Raw genomic sequence first — 22,773 nt, 5'->3', positions numbered from 1 at the left:
TACTCTCAGAGTCTTCAAATTCACAGGGACACAGACCTTGGATAAGTTCAAAGATGGCTAACCTTGACCTATTTTAAAAAGTCACATTCACATTCTGTTCCTATTTTTATGATATGCTCTCGCGTACGTTAGTGTGGTGACATCACTTCCTGGTGCTGCTAGCTGCTAACTTCGCTTTGTTTTTGGCTAAATACAACACCTTTCTTTTACATTATGTAAAAGCTAGCGAGAAATAAACATTTCTAAAACTGAAAATGCTGTTTTTGTAACCTGATAACACCTCTGGAAGGATTTTCACATGCATTTTGCGGTTGTCAGCATGCACGCTAACTTCCACTAACTCAACGCGAACTTCTGCTCTTGTCAAAAGCTCATGTACACATACACGCACGCCCTCCTGCAGACACCATTAAGATGTAAATATTGTTTATGATTGATTGATTGATAAAGGGGCTTTATTGAACTTGTACAATTTGTACAACATACTAAACGTGTTCATCAGCGGTTAGCACAAAGCAGCTAACTAACAATGATCATAAGTCATATTTTTCTTCTTATAAACTTTAGTGTGAGTGTAGGGGATTTTTTTTTTCATTTTATATCAATTTAATTAGATTTTTTTTATAAGAATCATTCAATGAGAATGGGAGAGGCTTCTCTCAAGACTTGAGTTGTAGAATTTGTAAGCATTTCAGTAAGCTTAACAGTTATGAAATGAACACCGCACACTTTTTGTTTTTGGGAGATTAGTATGAGAGATGTTAGCTATCCATTTGTCCTTTTCTTGCTCAATTCTTTGGTCTGATCACACTGATTTGTAATTACTGATGGGATCCATCATGGCACCGTGCAGCTCTGCTATGAATAGTGGTGTCATGTGAAATCTCTGTATATGGCTCCATTTGCTGATTTGCCCCAAGTTTTATACCGGATTCTTCTACTGGTGCAATTATATATAACACAGAATGTATCATTTACATTCATTACTAACTTGTGAAAAGAAAGATATTCAGATACTACTAAAAAAATGTTAAATTAGATAGTCATTTGTAGAGGTGTAACAGTGCATTGTGAAATGTGATAATTGTGTCATGAAGCCTATAACGAATTGTATTTTATTTAAATTGGTACTGTGATATCACGAAAGGTCAGCTACTGCATGGAAGAAATAACAACCTCTTGCAGAAGAATCAGAAATGACTCATAAAATATATGAATAGGAAACAGATAACATCAGGTATTACAAGTTATATTTCAGAATAATTTGTTTCTTTAAAGTTAAACAGTCACTGTGGATTACGTTCTGCATAATTAGTGTGAAAAGTGATGTAATTATGTTGCATGATAAGTATTGAATCGCTCTGTGGTATCGAAAATTCTCCTGGGCTTCGGCATTGAGTTTGAAATTTGAGTACCATGACAACCCTTGTCTGGAGTAGGGACTTATGAAAAAACTGAGGGGTGACTGTGCAAGGAGACAAGTGAGGGAAGCTACCAAGACAGCCATGACAGCTTCATGGTACAGTGGCACAGAGAAGTATTTTCATCAAAGGAAGATGTGAAATGTCAACTACAGTTTGTCACAAGGCAGATGGAAGGCACGAGCTGAGATTTGATCTTTTTTCATGTATTCACATCCTCCTCTGCTCCACGTTCATAGATGCCATTATAAATATGGCTCAGTTTAATTTCTGCCATAAAGATCTATGGAACAGCATTGGAGATGTTACTGAAAATGTCAGTGATGTGCTCCGTCTTGTAACATTAAAGAAAATCTATCCTGATCCATGCAAATATAAGGGGTTCTTCCTTGGCCCATTCGACATACCTCAATGACGCCTGTTAGAATTTCTTTAATCCTGCTGCAGTCAGACAAACAAATGACAATTAAAACACAAACTCTGCAGAAGCAGCATAGGAAAGGAGCTGCCTTCTTGACACGCAGAAATTCTGACTCAGACACCCGAAACAAGAGTATCATGTGTACTGTTTCGGCATCGACGCACAATGTGTGTCACAGGAGGCATTACACCCACTGTTTCAGAAAATGAGTTTGCTTTTTTTTTGTTGCTACAAATTGTAAAGCAAAACAATCTCTTCCACATGAATAACAGTATTTAGTGAGATATGTGTAATGGAATTCAGGGTTGTTGGGTTTAAGTACATAATAAACACAAAAGTTGGCCATATTAACTAATACACTGTATGTTTGCCATATTTTATCAAAGCAGCACCTTATTTTCCGACGTAAGACATGTTTATTTGTATTTTTTAACTAGTTTGGGCGGTCCTACGACTTACACACTCAGTTGTGACATATATACCAAAAAAGTAACCCATTTGTTGTTAATAATAATAGAACTACTTATACAGGCTTTCCCGGGAATCAAAACATGAAACAAAATAAAACTCCAGTAATAAAAGACTAACACACCAGTAATAAAAGTACACTACAGCAATGCACAAACATTCAAAATTAGAGATTTGATATAAAAAAAATCAAATTGACTCGAGTTATTTTGTTTGCCAGCAGTCTGTGTGCATCTCATGATTTCTTTTGTCCAAACTGCATCAAATAGCATCCAATATGTTGTCCTTTGCATGTTTATTTGTCCATCTTGTTTATTTTATGGGGGAATTTAAAAGCCCTTATGTTAAGTAACAGTGCAGGCTGTGGTGTGCATGTGTGCTACACTTAGTTCCTGTTGGTTGTTGAATGAATGAATTTGTTTAACACAAAAAAGAGAAAAAAAATCCACAAGAAAAAATGTCAACCAATAAACATTGGTCAAAAAGGAGCAGAAAGATGTAAACACTTAAAAACTCCTACCCCCTTCTCACCATTCATTTATTAAAATAAATGACGAACTTAATTACATCACCATAGAAATCCAATACAGTAACAGACCAATACCCACCCAGTGCCAAAAATAAATAAATAATAGCTTCAACCTGCCCCACCGGAGAAACGCTGTGTTTCAAATAGAGTTTCACATATAGAAATAAGGTGCAACTTGTATATGTTTTCTCCTTTTCAAGAAGCGTTTTTGTCATGTGAGACTTACACGGTATGTCTAAAAATGGTTCCACCATTATTTTTCCCCATCTAGCATCAGCATACAGATAAGTGACAAAAGACACACAATATAGCAAGTCCAAATTCTTAAATACAAGTGTGCAGATTGTTGTTCAGAGAATCTGTTAGTCAAAGTCAGGTCAGGTCTGGGAGCATGCGCTGCTGCCACGCATCTTTGAATCCACGTGTGGAACTGCCTTGGGTTGTGAACGGCACCCACCCAGGCAGACAACTGGTCCGTCGCCACCTTTGGAAATAATTATCTATCTGCCGTAGCCAGGTGAAAGGTGGGCATGTCCTTGGCGTTCTCCGGTTGCTGGGGTCCTCAACACTGAGGCAACTGTGTGCTGCTCATGCACAGAGAAATGTACCACATGCCTGAGATGTCTTAGCTGGCGTTCCCTTACGATACAAGAGATGCTCCTCATTTGAGTCTCTCTAAGTAACTGTTCATTTAATACAAAGTCAGTCCTGTGGTACCCGAGGATCATCCAAAGAGATCAAGTACCAAAAGACATCTCGTCATTGCCTTATTTCACTAGGGAACATCGAAGTCTCACAACCATACAGTAAGACAGGACCAATTTAGACCTTTTGTGTATTACATTTCTATTGTTTATTTTAAAAAATGATACTATTTTTCATAGTGTACTGTCTTTTAGTCAAGAAAAAAAAATGTAAAAGTTGCAGCCTGCATTTTCACATATTTTACTCGTACTTTCACGGAACAGGTTGATGACTACCATGGAACGAAGATCTGTGATCCCTATGTGTGGTTGGAAGACCCTGACAGTGAAGAAACCATGGTATGTCTCATTAAAAAAAAACTTAAGTTTCATTTTCTTTTCTGCCTTGTACCTTTTATTGTATGATCAGCAAAAGTAAAAACGATTAAATTATAAAATTTGAAGTGTTGAAAATAGTTGAAAAATAGTTATAAATCGTTGTTGCTGGATTTATAACTAATTTGATTAAAACAGTTGTGATACGATGAAAACAGCCATGTTTCATGCCATGTTGCTGTGTTTTCTTCATCACTGTTTTAAAAAAATGTGCTTTAAATGAATTAAGTCACTTGATAATTGATCACACCATTCTTATTTTACATCCACTTTCAGGCATTTGTTGGGGAGCAGAACAAACTGACCATGCCGTACCTGGAGCAATGTGCTGTCCGGCCTCAGTTCCACCAACGTCTCACTGAACTTTACGACTACCCCAAGTACAGCTGCCCCTACAGAAGAGGCAACAGGTGTGAGCTAAATACTAAGATATTACAGAAGGAACAATACATGGTGTATCGTGTTAATCATATCGTGAGATCTGTATCGAATTGTATTATTTTGGGAAATAGTTATATAAAATATAAAAATTGGACAAAGATAACATCAAGGATTACAATTTATACTTCAGAATAATTTGTTTCTTTAACATTAAACATTTGCCACTGATTACTTTCTACATAATTAATGGAAATAGTTATGTAATTATGTACCGTGATATGTATCGAAATATAATAGGTGTATTGTGATATGTATTGTATTGTGGAGCTAGTGTATCGTTCCATCCGTACAAAATATAGATACTTTACAGACTGAAAACTTTTCTCATCGTATACGAAAGAAACTGCAGAATTACTCAGTGTAGTTCTTGTTTAATTTGTATTTCATGTCATTGTTTTTAGGTACTTTTACTTTCACAACAAAGGTTTGCAGAATCAAAACGTACTGTATGTACAGGATTCTCTGGATGGCCCTGCTACTGTGTTTTTTGACCCAAATACGCTGTCAGAGGACGGCACTGTAGCACTACAGAGTGAGTTGTACGGCAAAGCACACTAGGATAGACAACCATGTCCACGCACTCTGTGTTTCTATGTGGAATTTTTTATTATTATTATTAAAGTTACTGCTTTCGAACCCATCAATCTGACTTCCTTCTTCATCCAGTGGGACGCCTCTCAGAGGATTGTGAATACTTTGCCTATGGTTTGAGTAGCAGTGGCTCAGACTGGGTGACGATACATTTCATGAAGGCGGATGATCTGACGCCGCTGCCTGATCTGCTGGAGAGGGTTAAATTCAGCTGCTTGGCCTGGACGCATGATGCAAAAGGCATCTTTTACAACAGCTACCCACTCCAAGAAGGCAAAACTGATGGTGAGTAGGAGAGGCAAACATGTTTAACCAAAACCATGTCACCAGAAAAGCGAACTGAACTTTCTTCCTCCCCCCCATTGTTAAAGGAACCGAGACCACTTCCAACATGAATCAGAAACTCTATTACCATATCATTGGCACAAAACAGTCAGAGGATGTTTTGGTTGCAGAATTCCCCGACCATCCCAAGTGGCACAGTTCAGTGACGGTAAGTCAGTATCAAACAAATCAGCTGTTAGACCAAAACATTTATAGACTTATACTACAGAAAGTGAAAGTAAAACCGGTGTAACAGTATATCTTCAACCACTGGATATCTTCCCCCTCACCCTGGAAACACCCCCCCCCCCCCCCCCCCATATAAAGGATGGCACACCTATAGCACAGAAAAAAAAAATCAGAAAATAACATCTACCTTGCAAACGTTAATGAGCATTTCCAGCCTGTCAACTACATTCTAAACAGTATGTGCTTAAATTCTGGATGTGCATCAAGCACTTGAACTTTTGGTGTATTACACGACATGTTTTACTCAGATCTGAAATTTATAATCACCCCTCACAAAGCCACAGAATAATAACAATCAATAAAAATACCTGATTGGTAAAGAAAAAAAAAATAGAACGTATTAGGAGCAGACCATTTGACGATCTAGTGGTGGTGGTTGGGGGGGGTATGTTGTTTTTTTTTGATTTTACAAGAGTCTGCAATGATGGTTTACATGCTTGGTCACACCCTTAAAGAAAATCAAAATTGTCATCAAATGACATCATAACTTAAAACTTTTAATAAATTCTCATCAAACACTTTAATTTTTGGTGTATTACACGACATGTTTTACTCAAATCTGAAATTTGACCTACTTTAGCTCACGTTTGACCTCAAGATAAACCCTGAAGGTCAAAGTCGATTGCTTTTCCCAGGTAATGGCTTATGGGCAAGGCCATTCACTTTTTTTCATGCCACATTTAGAGGTAAACTTTCAAAAATTGCAACCAGGAAAGTTGCCTTGTCAAATTTAGTGTTTGACCTTCCTGTGACCTTGAGCTTGATCGTTTTGTGTGCTGAAAGGTATTTTGATAGGACTGCTATATGTGAACTTAGAAGAGTCTGCAATGATGATTTACATGCTTTGTCACACCCTTAAAACATCTAAAATGTGCACGTTTTTCATGATGACATCCTCAAATGACATCATGACTTAAACTCTTTGCTATATTCTGGATCCTCTGATCAAGCCCTTTAATTTGATGTATTACACGACATGTTTTACTGTAGTCTGAAGTTTGACCTAATTTAGGAGTCATTTGACCTGAAGCGAAACCTGAAGGTCAAGGTCAATTGCTTATCCCGGTTAAAGGTTTATGGGCAAGGCCTATGACTATGTTCATGCCAAATTTGGAGGCAACATTCTAAAAATTGAGACCAGGAACGTTGTTTAGTTGAATTTAGTGTTTGACTTTCCTTTGACCTTGACCTTTGACCTTGATCCTTTTGTGTACTGAAAGGTACCTTACTAGGGCTGCTACATGTGAAGTTACGATGTAAACTGTGTGCTGTCTAGTGAGTTAAAGGTGAAAAATGCAATGATTACAACAAACAAAAAACAAACATACATACTGACAAACATATTTTGCAAAACTTCGTTTTGGCAAGATATTGGGGGGAGGGGATAAGATATCCTAGGGCAACTTCCCCCCAGGGAGAAGATATCTGGTGGGGGGGGGGGGGTAAACTGTTACACTGGAATTATAGAATGATAGAATGTGTGGCTGGGGATGATACCAACACTTGTTGGCACTGCAAATTAGTGAAGGCTATCTCATAATAGGGGAAACACAGAACCATATTAGAATTCTGCTGTTTAGAGAGTACATTAACAGAGTGGCATAAACTCAGTGAAAATTAACTGCTTATACAAGTAAACTTAAATTATTTAATTCCTTAAAGCCTGTTTTCACAGACGCTGTCGTGCCAATCTATTATGTATACCATTATACAATTGTTGAATACAAAAGTCTTGCAGTAAATTCTCCCTTCATGACGATTCCAATGTTAAATTTTTAATTAACTTGTCTTAGAGGTGTTGATTTATTGTATTTATTTTGGAGTCTGTAATTGGTGGTGCTGTTGAACTATACTGGTTATACTGAGAGGTGTAACTGATGCTGAGCAGCCCTCACCCCAAATCTGTAATCGTGCCCCATAAGCAATTTTTGTATGAATGTATCTGAAATGAGCTGTTCTTGAGCTTCCTTTTTTTCCTGAGCATATGTGTGGTTTTGAAGTTGAATCCGGTGTTGCATCAGAAATCATCCTGATCTCAGTCTAAATCACATAGACGCAATGCTTCAGAAAGCAGCCTTAAGCAATTATGCTCACTTTTGCACATACGCTGTAGCAGGTGAAAATTTGAAAATTGCGAAATGCAAAAAATTCTGATCTTCTTTATTACATTCCTCAGCAGCACTTGCTTCATTTTCACTTTGGTCTGGTTTCTCTGCAGGTATCAGATGACGGCAGGTATGCGGTGTTGTCGATCACTGAAGGCTGTGAACCTGTCAACCAGCTGTGGTACTGTGACCTCCACCAGCTCCCTGCTGGCATCTCAGGTCTTTATCCTTATTGACCACTACAGCAACTGAAATACAAATGCAACAGCAAAGTGTAGATGTTGTCATACAGTGATCAGAAACTTTATCATTAGCAGTTTAAACAAAGGTGTGGAATCACGCGATCCATTCAGCATTGGTTACCTTTTACGATGACTCACTGCACTGGTTTAAGAAGAAAACGTCTTGTCCAGCGCTTTGTTTTTTCACCAATAGTTTGTGCTCTTTGATCAATAGGTGGGACTCAACACTCACTTCAGTTGCCACATCCAACACACTAGGTTCCCACCCAAGCAGACCATTGGTCTATCCACACCTCCTGAAAGTAGCCATCTATCTGCTGCAGCTGTGACACAAGAGCATCCCCTTGGTCTTTTGCAGTTGCTGTGATCTTCAGCAATGAGACAGCTGTGTGCTAGATCATGCTCATGGAAGTGTACCACATGGCCAGAATATTGTAGCAGGAAGTACACCCGCAACTGCTCTTTTTACACAAAGTCTTTCCAGCAGTAGCTAAGGAACCTCTGGAAAGACAGACTACCAAGACATCTAGTCATCACTTCAGTTCACTGGCTGGAGCCTAAGACTCATAACCTCACGAATCCATAAGGGTTTCCCAGATGTTTTGTGAATTTCCCAACAATTTCAACACTTTTGTCACACATAGATACACTTCTTTGTCTGAGTCCAAGAAGTCACTGAAAGCCTCGATCTTAGTTTTCTTAGATTTTCATGTGGTGTATTCGGGACATCCATTGATTCCACAATGATCACAGCATCTTCTGTGAAGTCAAGGCTGGCCAACCTTTCATTATATACAAAGGCATCAGAATCTCTACACTCTACAACTCTGCACAACACCGAACCTGTGCAAGTGTGGAACCGATTAGGAGCCAGAACACATCCCTGATGAGCACCAGAAATCAGTAAGAAGTCAAACACTCCACTTCTAGGATGGCTAGGATGTCCAGTAACTTGTTGGAGATCCTGAGAATTGCTGTTGCAGTTGTGAGCAGTCTAGGAGGGATATTAGGGTCGTATTATAACTATATATTTTTAGATTTTTTTCCTCATGCTGATTAAAATCTAAATGTTCACCTTGTAGAAACTGAGGGTTTATACCTTTTGAAATAATTGTGTAAATGTATCTTTCTCTCCAGGCCTGTTGCCGTGGGTCAAGCTTGTGGACAATTTTGATGCACAGTACTCTTATGTCACTAATGAAGAAAGTGTGTTCACTTTCCTGTCCAACTTGGACGCTCCTCGCTACCGTCTACTCAACATAGACATCCAGAACCCAGACAAGCAGCACTGGCAAACGCTGATACCACAACACGAGAAGGATGTTCTGAGTAAGACCAAATGGAAATCAGACTTTGCACTTGCAGTTTAAGTTCAACTCAGGAGATATTTCTGCCTCATGTTTTAGTTGACAAGGCAACTGTGCGTGTGAAAAGTCTACCAGTGTTTTGTAAGACATCAAGTCTGTACGCAAGGACTCATACTTCCGCAATTTAACCACTAGAATCTTGCAAAATGGCTTTTCGCTGAATTCATGTCCTCATATTTTGATCATAGCAGAACCACAATTGGGAAGTTGACGAAGTGGTTGACGACATATGTCAAAGGAAACTTTATTCAAAAAGTGAAACTGGAGTCGTAAGCTGTTTTCTAGGTTTTTGATCTGACTCATTACAGTTATGGTAACAGTGCACAGAGATCACTAAAACACTGTCACTCAAAATGTGTGAGTGCAAACACACGAAACTTTGAAGGCAGATATTAACAAAATTTAAAGAAATAGATACATCATATTAATTAGAGCTACAAGCAACAGTTATTTCAATTATTCCTTAATGTGTTCATTTGATTTGATAAATAATTACCTTGTGCATGTGTGTGAACAAAATAACTAAAAAAGTGGGTGTTACCAAACTTGGTGGGACTATAGGGTACCACAGTCTTGTTTGAACACTGTGTGATATCGTGGGATTTGACCATGCGTCGTGAAAAGTGGAGTTTTTTCAGTTCCCGGTGGAGAAAGGAAGACGAGGCAGATGGGAGACATCATGTCGGCAGTGGCGGGCACACTTCCGATAATCCGATAACAGATAATTATCGAAGATAATGTTTTCATTATCGGATTATCTTTTTAGATAACTTTAAAAATGATTATCGGACTGATTATCTTCTGATGAATTGTCGTCCGATAATGTAGTAAACGAAGCTGAACAGCAGCAAACATTTTTAAACTTTAAAATCAGTTGAGACCTACCTGTTCAAAGTATTCGCCCTAAGTATAAGCGTCTGGGCACCAGTAGATGGCAGTGTTCTATTTATTTTGACCCCGGTTATAGCAGACGGTTGTCAAATCAACTTTTTGGCTTTGCAAATGGCTTTTTTTTTTTTTTACAAATTAAGTTTAAAAACAAAACAACAACAACAAAAAACATTACAAGACAGCTCTGTGGTGTTTGCACAGGCACAGTGCGAGCGGTTGGATGCTTGTAGCCCCTCAGCAGCCAGACCAGAATAATATCAAACAGCTCTGATTTTCATTCGGCCATACGATCGGCAATCAGGAGGTGCTCGTGAGATGCTGAACGCAGCTTGTTACTGCATGTACACTACACGATGCAGGACGTGTGATTAACCTGAAACTCGGTCCACAAATTTCTCACACAAATGAAAAATCATCTGAAAAAGTGCGAAAACCCGCGCAGTGTAAAGCCAACATTTATGTCAAGACAATATTGACAAGACAATACATCATAAAACGTGTGCACAGCACTAATAAGAGCGCACATTCTCTCCACATGCAAAACATTTTGCGATGACACTTCCAGGGCTCCATAAAAATGGCTGTTTTTACAAATAAAAAAATGGAATATTTTACAAAAGCACATTTATCTGTAACACCAACACACGACACATGTCATATTAACCTGTTGGTTTACATAATGAATGACTGAACCAATCAGTGTTTAGCAGAGGCACATTTACCCAGAATCCTTTGCGATCTGTCTGTTTTTGTTACAAAACCTCAGAATTCGTGCATTATTCAACATTAAAAGATATATGTTATATTTTAACTTAGTACAAATGACAGAATTGACATTAATGGAGTTATTCTATCAGTATTCACACCAAACCATAAGTCAGGATGCCTTTATTTTTCAAGACCTCCACCTAACCGGAGCATTGTGATTGGTAGGGAACTACAGCACTCTGGGCTGTCGCTGTTCTCAGCCGTGTAGCTTCCAGAAGGGGGCAGCATGTTCAAACATAAAAGTGCTGACTCATTATTTGGGTTTTCTGTCGCTTTTTATGCTTCCAAAAGCGATCATGATGTTAAAACTCAAATTCAGCTTGTTAGCAGTTGCAAATGTACCAGGAGACAATACTGGAATTTATCGGTTATCTGTAACTTCCGATACATTTTTAGGTGGTTCATCAGTTTATCTTTATCAAAGATAACTTTTCAGTTATCTGATTATCTGTTATCGAAGTTAATTTTTTGGTTATCTGTGCCCATCACTGCATGTCGGTAAGTGTTAGCCTACACAGCTAACCAGAGTACCTACGTTCTCTCGCCTGCAAAACTGCCTCGACACGTTTGTGCTCCGGATCACAAACAAACTGCAACACATGTCCACTTTCCCAGCACATCCTCACTTTTTCTTTGCTTTTTCACTTTGTTTGCATGTAATTTGCCCAAAAACCCATTGAAAATGCCGTGGTTGGTACCCCGGAAGTAGACAAATTACGTCATATTTTACCCCTTTAGCGCCCGCCCTCAAACGAGACTGTGGTACCCGATTACTTGGGTCTGTGTCTCCAAAAGTTTAGCTTTTGGAACAGATTCATCAAAGGTCAAGATCAAGCAAATGATAAAATTAATTTAGGATTACGTATGTATCTGTACAGCCAGTGTGTCCAAAGACTTGATCAGAAGTTGATCTCGATCAGTAAAATATTAGTGATCGGTCAGTTTGCATGACATCATGATCAAGTTACTTATAATCCCCCACAAAAGCAAAGTAAAAAATAAATAAAGCAGACCAAGACTTTGGAAATGAAACACCTCTATTTTTGGCTGTTGGTGAGATTTTTTTTATGAATTTACAGTAAAGGTTTAATTGAATTTACAGTAAGCTAAATCTCTCCTCTCCCAGCACATGGACACTTTAATAAAAAATAATAAGATCATGTTTAATCCTGACTTCATCACAGAATACTAAATCTGTTCGGGCCCTCTCTTGTTTCTTCCACTTGGGGTCGCTACAACAGATTCGAAATGGATCTGCATGTTTATTTGGCACAATTTCTGCGCTGGATGCCCTTCCTGACGCATCTCCACATTACATGGAGGAATGTGTCAGGAGTGGGGTTTGAACTGGGAACCTTTCACACTGAAACCAAGCGCATTAACCACTTGGTCTCTTTTGGCTTCATCACAGAATAATTCCTAGTTTCTAGCATTAATGAGGAAAAATATCAGAAGGGAAGTTGATGACGAGTCGTAGTGAATAAAGTAAGTCCATAAAAGGACATAATTTCTCATGGCTGGTTTATATATAAATATGCACACAGGCACAGCTGCACATTATTCTCATGTTGCCTTTTTTCTAACTTCCTCTTCTCTCTGTCTGCAGGCTTTGTCTCCTGTGTGAACCAGCACCACCTGTTGGTCAACTACATCCATGACGTGAAGGACATCCTGCAGCTGTACGAGTTGTCTACTGGCGAGCTGATCAGGGATCTGCCTCTGGACGTTGGATCAGTGTGTGGTGTTAGCTGCAAGAAGCAGCACACGGAAGTCTTCTACAAATTCACCTCTTTTACTACGCCAGGTTATTCTGCCGCTTTGATATCTTGTACAACCCCAAGTCCAGTGAAGTTGGGACGTTGTGTAAAATGTAAATTAAAAACAGAATACAATGATTTGCAAATCCTCTTCAACATATATTCAATTGAATACACCACAAAGACAAGGTATTTAATGTTCAAACTGATAGACTTTATTTTTTTTTTGTGCAAATATTTGCTCATTTTGAAATGGATGCCTTCAACACATTTCAGAAAAGCTGGGACAGTGGTATGTTTACCACTGTGTTACATCACCTTTCCTTCTAACAACACTCAATAAGTGTTTGGGAACTGAGGACACTAATTATTGAAGCTTTGTAGGTGGAAATCTTTCCCATTCTTGCTTGATGTACGACTTCAGTTGTTCAACAGTCCGGGGTCTCTGTTGTCATATTTTGTGCTTCATAATGCACCACACATTTTCAGTGGGCAACAGGTCTGGACTGCAAGCAGGCCAGTCTAGTGCCCGCACTCTTTTACTACGAAGCCACGCTTTTGTAACACATGCAGAATGTGGCTTGGCATTGTCTTGCTGAAATAAGCAGGGACGTCCCTGAAAAAGACGTTGCTTGGCTGGCAGCATGTGTTGCTCCAAAACCTGGATGTACCTTTCAGCATTGATGGTGCCATCACAGATGTGTAAGTTGCCCATGCCATGGGCACTAACACACCCCCATACCATCACAGATGCTGGCTTTTGAACTTTGCGCTGGTAACAATCTGGATGGTCTTTTTCCTTTTTTGTCTGAAGGACACGACGTCCATGATTTCCAAAAATAATTTGAAATGTGGACTCATCAGACCACAGCACACTTTTCCACTTTGCATCTGTCCATTTCAAATGAGCTCGGGCCCAGAGAAGGCGGCGGTGTTTCTGGATGTTGTTGATGTGTGGCTTTCGCTTTGCATGGTAGAGTTTTAACTTGCACTTGTAGATGTAGCGACAAACTGTGTTACCTGACAATGGTTTTCTGAAGTGTTCCTGAGCCTATGTGGCAAGATCCTTTACACAATGATGTTGGTTTTTAATGCAGTGCCGCCTGAATGATCAAAGGTCATGGCCATTCAATGCTGGTTTTCGGCCTTGCCGCTTGCGTGTCGAAAGGTCTCCAGATTCTCTGACTCTTCTGATTATATTATGGACTGTAGATGATGGAATCCCTAAATTCCTTGCAATTGAACATTGAGAAACATTGTTCTTAAACTGTTAGACTATTTTTTCACGCCATTGTTCACAGAGTGGTGATCCTCACCCCATCTTTGCTTGTGAATGGCTGAGCATTTTGGGGGTGCTCCATTTATACCCAATCATGACACTCACCTGTTTCCAATTAACCTGTTCATCTGTGGAATGTTCCAAACAGATGTTCATTGAGCATTCATCAACTTTCCCAGTCTTTTCTCACCCCGTCCCAGTTTTTGAAATGTGTTGCAGGCATCCATTTCAAAATGAGCATATATTTGCACAAAAACAAAAAAGTATCAGTTTGAACATTAAATATTTTGTCTTTGTGGTGTATTCAGTTGAATACAGGTTGAAGAGGATTGTATTCTATTTTTATTTACATTTCACACAATGTCCCAACTTCACTGGAATTGGGGTTGTATTAGAGAAACAGTGAGCATGATTGTTATTATGCTTAAAAATCCCTGACACGGAGCATGACGGGTAATTAGTAAGTAAAGGTGCCTTGACACTTATACGCATTTAACCTCCGCACTGCTGCGCAATTTATTGTGCCAATGCCACCCGCTGTGTCTCGTTGGATGCTGCGCTTTGTACCGCTGGATGCTGCGTTATGTAAAATAATTATTTCATAGTGGATTAATCATTTGCTTTCAGAGTTTGGCTGATGAAACCACCTCTAATCACTTCTGGAATCACAGTGAAAAGTCAAAAGGTGAAAAGTGGCTGGAATGGATTTTATAGTAGGTTGTGTATCATGAAATGCAACAAGCAGAGTGATATTCAGAACAAGATTTCGGACCGTATTTTGAAAAATCAGTACTTACCCTATGGTCACATTAAATAACGGTGACAAGCAGTTTGTTTTGTCGCTTGATGGGCATTCCCGGGACATTCCCGGTGCATGCTAACATCTTAGTAAGATGTCTTGTAAATCCCTTCAGAGGTGTTATCTGGTTGCAAAAACAGCAGTTTTAGATTTAGACTGACTTATTTCTCACTAACTTTTGCAAAACATTAGAGAAACTTTAGATTTATACAGACAAACAGGTGTTTTGGAGCATATTCCACCATCTTGGATTATTTTGTTCAAGCAAACAACCAGCTGATGTCACGCTGCCTATTCACTCGGATTGGCAGTCGCTGTGTTGCATCGCTCAACATTTACATAAAATAGATTTCTGGTGTATTTTGGCCCCACCTAGCCAGCGGTGGAGCGACCGTTGTCTCTTGCCGGCAACAGTCTGTGCTTGCCGCTGCAAAATGCCCATGCTGATTGAAAATGAATGGCATGTTGTTGTTTTGCCTCTGTCGCTCGCTGTTTCTTGTCATGTGACCACAGAGTGAATGCTACAATGTGCAGGATTTAGGGTTTTTATTAGTAGAATTGGAATATGCCATTTCTAACCATCTCTTGATTATTAGCTGCAACAATGAATCGATGTGTATTCATGAGCTTTTCATATGTACGAGGGAGCAGGCCCCCCTCATGGAGGTTGCCATATGTCGCACCATCATGTTGATAGAGTAAGCCAAAATGGACATACTAACTCCATCTTTGGCATTTTGTAGCATGGCTGAAGGACTGAATAAGAAAAGAAGAGGAACCAGTGGCTGCTCGCCGATACCTGGTCTGCTAACAAATACCTGCTGGTGCATGTTAACAAATCTGAAAACCCTCGTTTTGTGATTTTGACGATCATACATTTCGCTAATCACAACACAAAGCAAGAGAGCATGAATCCCTGTTGCCAAAGAAGGGAAAATACGAAGGGAAACAATATCATGACAATGGCATAATGCAATCTACAACACACTGTAGCTTTAAAATATCAATAAATGCTTCCTTGATCTGAAGCCGACTCCTCCAAAACATTTTATTGAAATTTGTTGATCACATTTGGAGATCTATAATACCAAGCAAGATGATGAAGACTATGGGATCTTGGTGGATGTATGCAAACCATCTGATGGGCCTCGAGTTAACTGTGGTGTCATCTGTGATGTGCAGGTATCATTTACCACTGTGATCTGAGCAAGCAGAATCCAGAGCCCAGAGTGTTCAGGCAGGTGGAGGTTAAAGGCATCCAAAAAGAAGACTATCAGACCACTCAGGTACAGTGCCAATTTATACCTTCTTTAATTTTAGCCTTGAATTTCCACATTACTCTTTCTTCATGCTGTTCCTCTGATCTTTTAATTTGTTCTCACACTTGTTACATTTTCACTTCTGCTGGCTGCATTTTCACATTGTTATGCAGATTTTCTTGAATTCCCATTCTTTGCAGTTGAGGTAGTCATTTCAGGCTTGTCAAAAGCACTTAGCTGTGCCAAATGGTAAAAGTGACATCAGAGGAATTTAAATAAAAAATGTCAAAAATACCTTGATAGAAAGACAGACTGATTGGTTTCACCTGCAGGACGTGTTCTTACATATTTTCAGATTTTTTATTCCAGTAAAGATGGAACTAAAATCCCCATGTTCCTAGTTCATGCCAAGGGCCTAAAGAAAGACGGGACACATCCTGTATTTCTTTATGGATACGGAGGATTTGAGGCTTCCATACAGCCCTTCTACAAGTAAGTACAACTCCAGTATGAGAGGCAATTCTAAAATAACTGGAATTTGCCTGTAGGTGCCATTGCACAGGCATTTGACGAGACAACAGGAGCAAATCTGAAAATACTGAAGGTCTCATCTACAGTGTATCCAGAAAGTATTCAGAGGACTTCACTTTTTCTACATTTAGTTGTGTTACAGCCTTACTTCAAAATGGAGTAAATTCATTCTCACAACACCCCATAATGACTACATGAAAGTTGTTTTTCTTTTTTTTTTGTAAATTTATCAAAAATAAAAAACAAAGAAATAACATGTATATAAGTATTCACAACCTTTGCACAACCTATAGTAAGCTGCATGGTTAACCTTAGATAGATACATAAAACATATGACATCATAGCTTCTGTTTCTATAATAAAGTAAACATTTATAGCTTAGCTAACTAGCTATAATTGAAATTTACTACAAGTCTACAAACTAGGTATACGTGTACTGCAATCTTCTGTATGAATATTTAGGGTTTATAAGCTAAATCCTATAATATTATATCGTAACTATATTTCTTGTATATGTTGTTTATTACCCTGATTGTGTAAATATCACTTATATACATGATGTCCATTTTCTTGAGCTGCTTAGGTGGGTAGGGAGAGTTCCCATGGGATATAAAAGCTTTTCAACCTACCATCCCTGGTTCTCAAGACCAGGCACCTAAGTGACTCTACTCTACTCTGTTCTACTCTTCTATTCAACTCTTCTTTTTTAGATATTTAGCTATACCTTAGTATACACTAGTAGAGTTCTACCTTAGAATTGGAATGTATTATAGATGACATACCTTACTGAATTTTCATGTCTAGTCAACTGAATTTACCCCAGGTGGACTCCAGTTAAGCTGTATAAACATCTCAAGGATGATAAGTGGAAACAGGATGCACCTGAGCTCAATTTTGAGATTCATTGGTAATGGCTGTGAATACTTATGTCCATGTGATTTCTTAGTTTTTTATTGTTTAATAAATTTGCAAAATTCTAAAAAAAAAAAAAAAAAAACTTTTTCACATTGTCATTATGGGGTATTGTGTAGAATTTTGAGGGAAAAAATGAATTTCAGCCATGTTGGGATAATGCTGTAACATAACAAAATGTGTAAAAAGTTAAGTGCTGTGAATACTTTCCCGATGCACTGTATATGAGCTGCTTTGGAAGCAGTACAGCTCAGGGAAAGTAACAATGAAATCATTGTATTGCAATCAAGAAAGAAAAATAAATCAGAGGTTTTTTTAAAAAAAAAAAAAGACATGCAGGATGAAAGAAAATATGAAATTGTGATAATAAATGTTTTGATTCTGGTGTTATCTAAACCACCACACAAAGCATTGCTTGTGCTGACAGCCCAAGAATCTTAGACCACACAGACCTTACATCAGTGAGAAAGGGGGTGCACATTAACATCCAGAAATTAAACTTTTGTTCTAAAGGTGCAACAGAACCTCACTGAGAATCAGAACTTGGGGACTGAGGGAATCAGAGGTATCAAAATGGATACAGTAAGAGTTGGCCCAATGTGAACTGGGCCCCAGGTGTGAACTTGGCCTGGGACAAACCCTATATCCCTAACCCTACAACTAAACAGGGCTAATGCCGCGGTCACGACACGCGACGCTACAAATTTGCATCTCTCACCTGGCGATGGACGCGCCACCATCGCCGGTGTGTCGCTCTTCTTTCGCTGCAAAAATTCACCCCAATGCGTCATCAAATAGGAGGAGCTTCCATTCTGCTCGCTGTCAAGTCAACATGCCGGACCGTGATCACACGGTGCGAGTTGCTGTGGTCTATTTGTTGTGGAAAGCTGACAAACATGGCCAGCGGCAGCGTCCCTGGGTTCACAACATTCTCATGAGACGTTCTCAATTTGGGGAGTTTCATTATTTGCTGCAGGAGCTGCGTCTGGATGGCGGCCACTTTCAGTGGTACTTCCACCTCTCCAGGACCCAGTTTGAGGACCTCCTGGCCCGTTCACGTGGGCACATGTGAACAATTAAAAAAAACTGGCTGCCGCTGCAGTTCTTCGCTCTCCCCTCCATCTCTGTCATAATTGTTTTATAAACCAGTCACCATTTTATTATACATCTGTATAGTTAATAAAATTACCTCACGGATGATTTGTTCGCGCTTGCACGTGAAACAAAAAAAAACTGGCTGCTGCTGCGGTGCTGCTGCTCACTCTCCCCTCAAACACTGTCATAATTGTGAAATAAAGGACAAAAGGGACATAAGTCCTGCTCACAGGCTGGCTGCCAGAGACAGGACATGTCCACATCAAGTATAAACTCCAGACATCTCCACGTAACTACATATCCAGTCCCTGATTGGTCATCGTGACGCGACAAGATGAAAAAGTTCAGATTTTTCAACTTGGGGAGGAGGGCGATGCGACGCGATATCGTGCCACAAATGCGCCACAAATGCGCCAGTTGCTAAAAATCGCTTAATCCGCGTTGCTTCATTTTCGTCCATCGCGTCGCCTTGTGTGGCTTGAACTTTTGTGGCACCACAACGCATCCTTCCATAGGGATTACATGGCAACCTGTCACTGCCGTCGCTCGCGTGGCGTCCAGTGTGAACGCGGCGCAAGTCCTCAATCCAGATTGAGTTTTCCTGGTGGCCGAGTTACCATCAAAAGCTGTTGACCAACAAAGAGGTCGTTACTCTAAAATTGACATAAAATGCTTGATGAAGGTTTGCAGTTGGTCCTCCAGTGTCAACAGATTAATAGATTAATGGCAGTTAGGCCTTGGCACTAAAGTTACAAGAAGAAAGTGAGATGAGAGGATGGGAGACTGTTGCTGTATTACTGAATAAGTGTTTATGTGCCATGCATTCGTTTTGGGCACATTTACCCTCATACCCTGAACAATTCTGGACTTTACTTGTCTTGAAATTTCTCCAAATACACCAGAAGTTGTCCAAGTTCCAAAACTGTTCTTGAGACTTCCAGATTGAATGTGATATTTCAGTTCAACCCCTGGAATTAAAGCTGGAAATCTCCACTACAAGAACATCTTTGTTTCATTTTCTACTCCATTGTGGTGGTACACAGAGGTCAAATTACATAACTGGTCACTGTCCAAATACTTATGGCCATGATTGTGTCTTCTAGTGTTGCGTACTTGCTGTTTGTAAGACACCTTGGAGGGATCCTGGCAGTGGCCAACATCAGAGGTGGAGGAGAGTACGGCCTCACTTGGCACAAAGGTACAGACGTGCAACAGTTCAACCAGCAGCCTCAAAGTGGATCCAGAAAAGGGGCAAGAACAGGTTTATGAGGGGTGATTGAAACATTTTGAGCCTGACCCATCGTAAGTTGAAATCACAGACATCAGGTGATCTCCCCAACTGTGCAGAGGGGAGGAGTTTCTCGCTGCAATCAGTTGCTGTTTGATAGGAATGAGAACCCACACCCCTTCCCTTTCTAGAAGTAATTTGAGACTGCTGAATGAAATACAAAGACCCAAAGTGGGTTGTAGACCATCCATTTGTGTTATTTAATATTTACGTGACCCCCTTCCTGCTTCATGTATTTGTAGGTGGTACTTTAGGAAACAAGCAGAATTGCTTTGACGACTTCCAGTGTGCAGCCGAGTATCTGATCCAGGAGAAATACACCACAGCCAGACAAATTGCCATAAACGGGGCCTCTAACGGAGGACTACTCGTGGGTGAGTGCAGTCTGTGCACGTTTGTGTATTTGAACTGAAATCTGGAGGGAGACATCAGCAGGAAGGAGTCAAAGTGTGTCCTGGGGCAGAAGCTTTCACCATCTCCCCAGTTACCGACGTCGGCTCAGAATCATCCATCATTCCATCTGTGTTCAGTTTTCTAAAATGCAGCACATTTCACCACAAATTCTCCGTGCTCAGATCAGTGGTTCAGCTGCTTTGATTGTAAAGCTTTGTTTTTGTTATCGAACATCTGACTGCAGTTATCTGCTCAGTTTCATTTCATTTCCTGATTAAACGGCACATTAAACAGCACTTTGAAATGTGCTGTTTAATGTGCTGCCGTATGGTCCAGCTCAGGTCTTCTTACCTGCTGCGTAACGTGACGTTTTAGCAGATACTGTACCCTACATTGTGAAGTTCATAATGGCAAAATCTGAAATGATGACCAATCGTGCAACATCACTCTTTTTCTGTTTCCAAACAAACAGCGGCATGCATGAACCAGCGTCCAGATCTGTTTGGTTGCGTTGTGGCAAAAGTTGGGGTGATGGATATGCTGAAGTTTCACAAATTCACCATCGGTCACGCCTGGACCACTGATTATGGCTGTTCTGATGACCCAGAGCAGTCCAAATGGCTCATCAAGTAAGAAACGCGCACACTGAGCAATACCACATAACACCATGGGGGGCAGTGTAGTCAGATTTCAAGTGAGACATATCCCTCGAAAACAAATTGACATGAAAAAGACTTCACCATGGAATATTTTGATCAGAGTTTTATGTATAAAATCTTGTCTTGAAGTATTTTGCTGTTTCATCCCAAAGGGATTTAAGCTTTGGTGAACGCATGTACCAGACGTTCCTGGAGTAGAAGTAACAGTTTTTTTTGTTTTTGTTTGTCGTTTAAATTAAAACTCCAATTCCAATGAAGTTGGGACGTTGTGTAAAATGTAAATAAAAACAGAATACAATGATTTGCAAATCCTCTTCAACCTATATTCAATTGAATACACCACAAAGACAGGATATTTAATGTTCAAACTCATAAACTTTATTGTTTTTGTGTAAATATTTGCTCATTTTGAAATGGATGCCTGCAATACGTTTCAAAAAAGCTGGGACAGGGGCAACAAAAGACTGGGAAAGTTGATGAATGTTCAAAGAACACCTGTTGGGAACATTCCACAGGTGAACAGGGTAATTGGAAACAGGTGAGTGTCATGATTGGGCATAAAAGGAGCAAAAAGGCTCAGCCGTTCACAATCCGTTCACAAAGATGGGGCAAGGATCACCGCTTTGTGAACAACTGCGTGAAAAAATAGTCCACCAGTTTAAGCACAATGTTTCTCAATGCTCAATTGCAAAGAGTTTAGGGATTCCATCATCTACAGTCCATAGTATAATCACAAGATTCAGAGAATCTGGAGAACTTTCTGCACGTAAGTTGCAAGGCCGAAAACCAACACTGAATGCCTGTGACCTTCAATCCCTCAGGTGGCACTGCCTTAAAAACCGACATCATTGTGTATTTTATTTACAATTTAAACAACATCCCAACTTCATTGGAATTGGGGTTGTAGTTTGGTCCTGTGACTTACACACCTGTGCGACTTATGTACTGAAACATGCTTTCATTGTTATTGTAATAATAACTATTTATATAGAGCTTTCACTTAAATTAGCGCACTAATCGAAGAAATGCCAATAGCAAACGTACACTACAACAATGCACAAAAATCCCAAATTGAAGAGCTGATTTGAAAAAAAAATTGAATGTACTTATCGTTTTATGGTAGTGTTTCCAACCCCGGGGGGTCAGTAATCCGTGTCATCCGTTGCATCAACTAATCCAATCCATGTTTATTTGTCCATCTTGCTTATTTTTGGAAAGTAAAAGGCCTTATGTGTTAAACTCCCCCTTGGGGATATGCTGTTAAAAAGTGAGTTCCACATACAGAAAAACAATGCAACTTATAGTCTATAAACTACAGTACTTGAGTGCCTTTCTTGTTAGTTGTGTCATCCCGGTGTTCCTGGAGTGACTAACCTCTGGTTACATTTGGTCGTCCACTTACTCTTTCCAGGTACTCTCCTCTCCACAATCTGCCTGCGCTGCCTTACTCGGGTCCCCTGTACCCTGCTGTCCTACTTCTGACAGCAGATCACGATGACCGTGTGGTGCCGCTTCACACCTTGAAGTACTGTGCAGCGTTGCAGTACGGCGTGGGCAGCAGCGCCGCGCAGCGTCAGCCTTTAATGGTCAGGGTGGACACTCGTAGCGGGCACGGTGCAGGAAAACCCACGGCTAAGGCGATTTTGGAAGAAAGTGACATCTTCTCCTTCATCGCCGAGACACTTGGGCTCAGCTGGAAGGACTGAGGAGAAAATGATTCTGCAGGAGAGACAGAGTGAGAGGGCAGATGACTGTAAAAAAAAAAAGAAAGAAAAGGATGTAAAACAAGTGGGCCATTTTAAGAGCAGGGTGATGGTTTATTTTTGCAGGATTCCTTTTTCAGTCGAAACAGATCTAAACATGGATAGAAATGAGGAGTGTGATACACGTGTAGAAGTAATGAGC

At 39.8% G+C, this 22,773-nt stretch overlaps 1 protein-coding gene and 1 long non-coding RNA gene across 2 annotated transcripts in view; one reads left to right on the top strand and one right to left on the bottom strand.

Annotated features, from left to right (window-relative positions):
* The window catches only part of LOC117501976, a 25,263-nt gene extending 23,679 nt beyond the window's left edge, over window positions 1-1,584 (bottom strand). The window contains exon 1 of the long non-coding RNA XR_004558148.1: window positions 1,502-1,584. This is a non-coding gene — a long non-coding RNA (uncharacterized LOC117501976). The remainder of the gene's footprint in view (window positions 1-1,501) is intronic.
* The window catches only part of LOC117501975 (prolyl endopeptidase-like), a 23,406-nt gene extending 633 nt beyond the window's left edge, over window positions 1-22,773 (top strand). The window contains exons 2-15 of the mRNA XM_034160951.1: window positions 3,808-3,882; window positions 4,195-4,328; window positions 4,761-4,891; window positions 5,026-5,235; window positions 5,322-5,443; window positions 7,742-7,847; window positions 9,008-9,199; window positions 12,503-12,700; window positions 15,914-16,017; window positions 16,346-16,482; window positions 19,632-19,726; window positions 20,059-20,190; window positions 20,682-20,838; window positions 22,280-22,773. Of these exons, the coding sequence (XP_034016842.1) occupies window positions 3,808-3,882; window positions 4,195-4,328; window positions 4,761-4,891; window positions 5,026-5,235; window positions 5,322-5,443; window positions 7,742-7,847; window positions 9,008-9,199; window positions 12,503-12,700; window positions 15,914-16,017; window positions 16,346-16,482; window positions 19,632-19,726; window positions 20,059-20,190; window positions 20,682-20,838; window positions 22,280-22,574 (2,088 nt within the window). The 3' untranslated portion in view covers window positions 22,575-22,773. The remainder of the gene's footprint in view (window positions 1-3,807; window positions 3,883-4,194; window positions 4,329-4,760; window positions 4,892-5,025; window positions 5,236-5,321; window positions 5,444-7,741; window positions 7,848-9,007; window positions 9,200-12,502; window positions 12,701-15,913; window positions 16,018-16,345; window positions 16,483-19,631; window positions 19,727-20,058; window positions 20,191-20,681; window positions 20,839-22,279) is intronic.

This window comes from Thalassophryne amazonica, chromosome 20 (genome assembly GCF_902500255.1).
Source record: "Thalassophryne amazonica chromosome 20, fThaAma1.1, whole genome shotgun sequence".
Classification (NCBI taxonomy): Eukaryota; Metazoa; Chordata; class Actinopteri; order Batrachoidiformes; family Batrachoididae; genus Thalassophryne; species Thalassophryne amazonica.
This window is presented reverse-complemented; position numbering and strand designations above follow the sequence as displayed.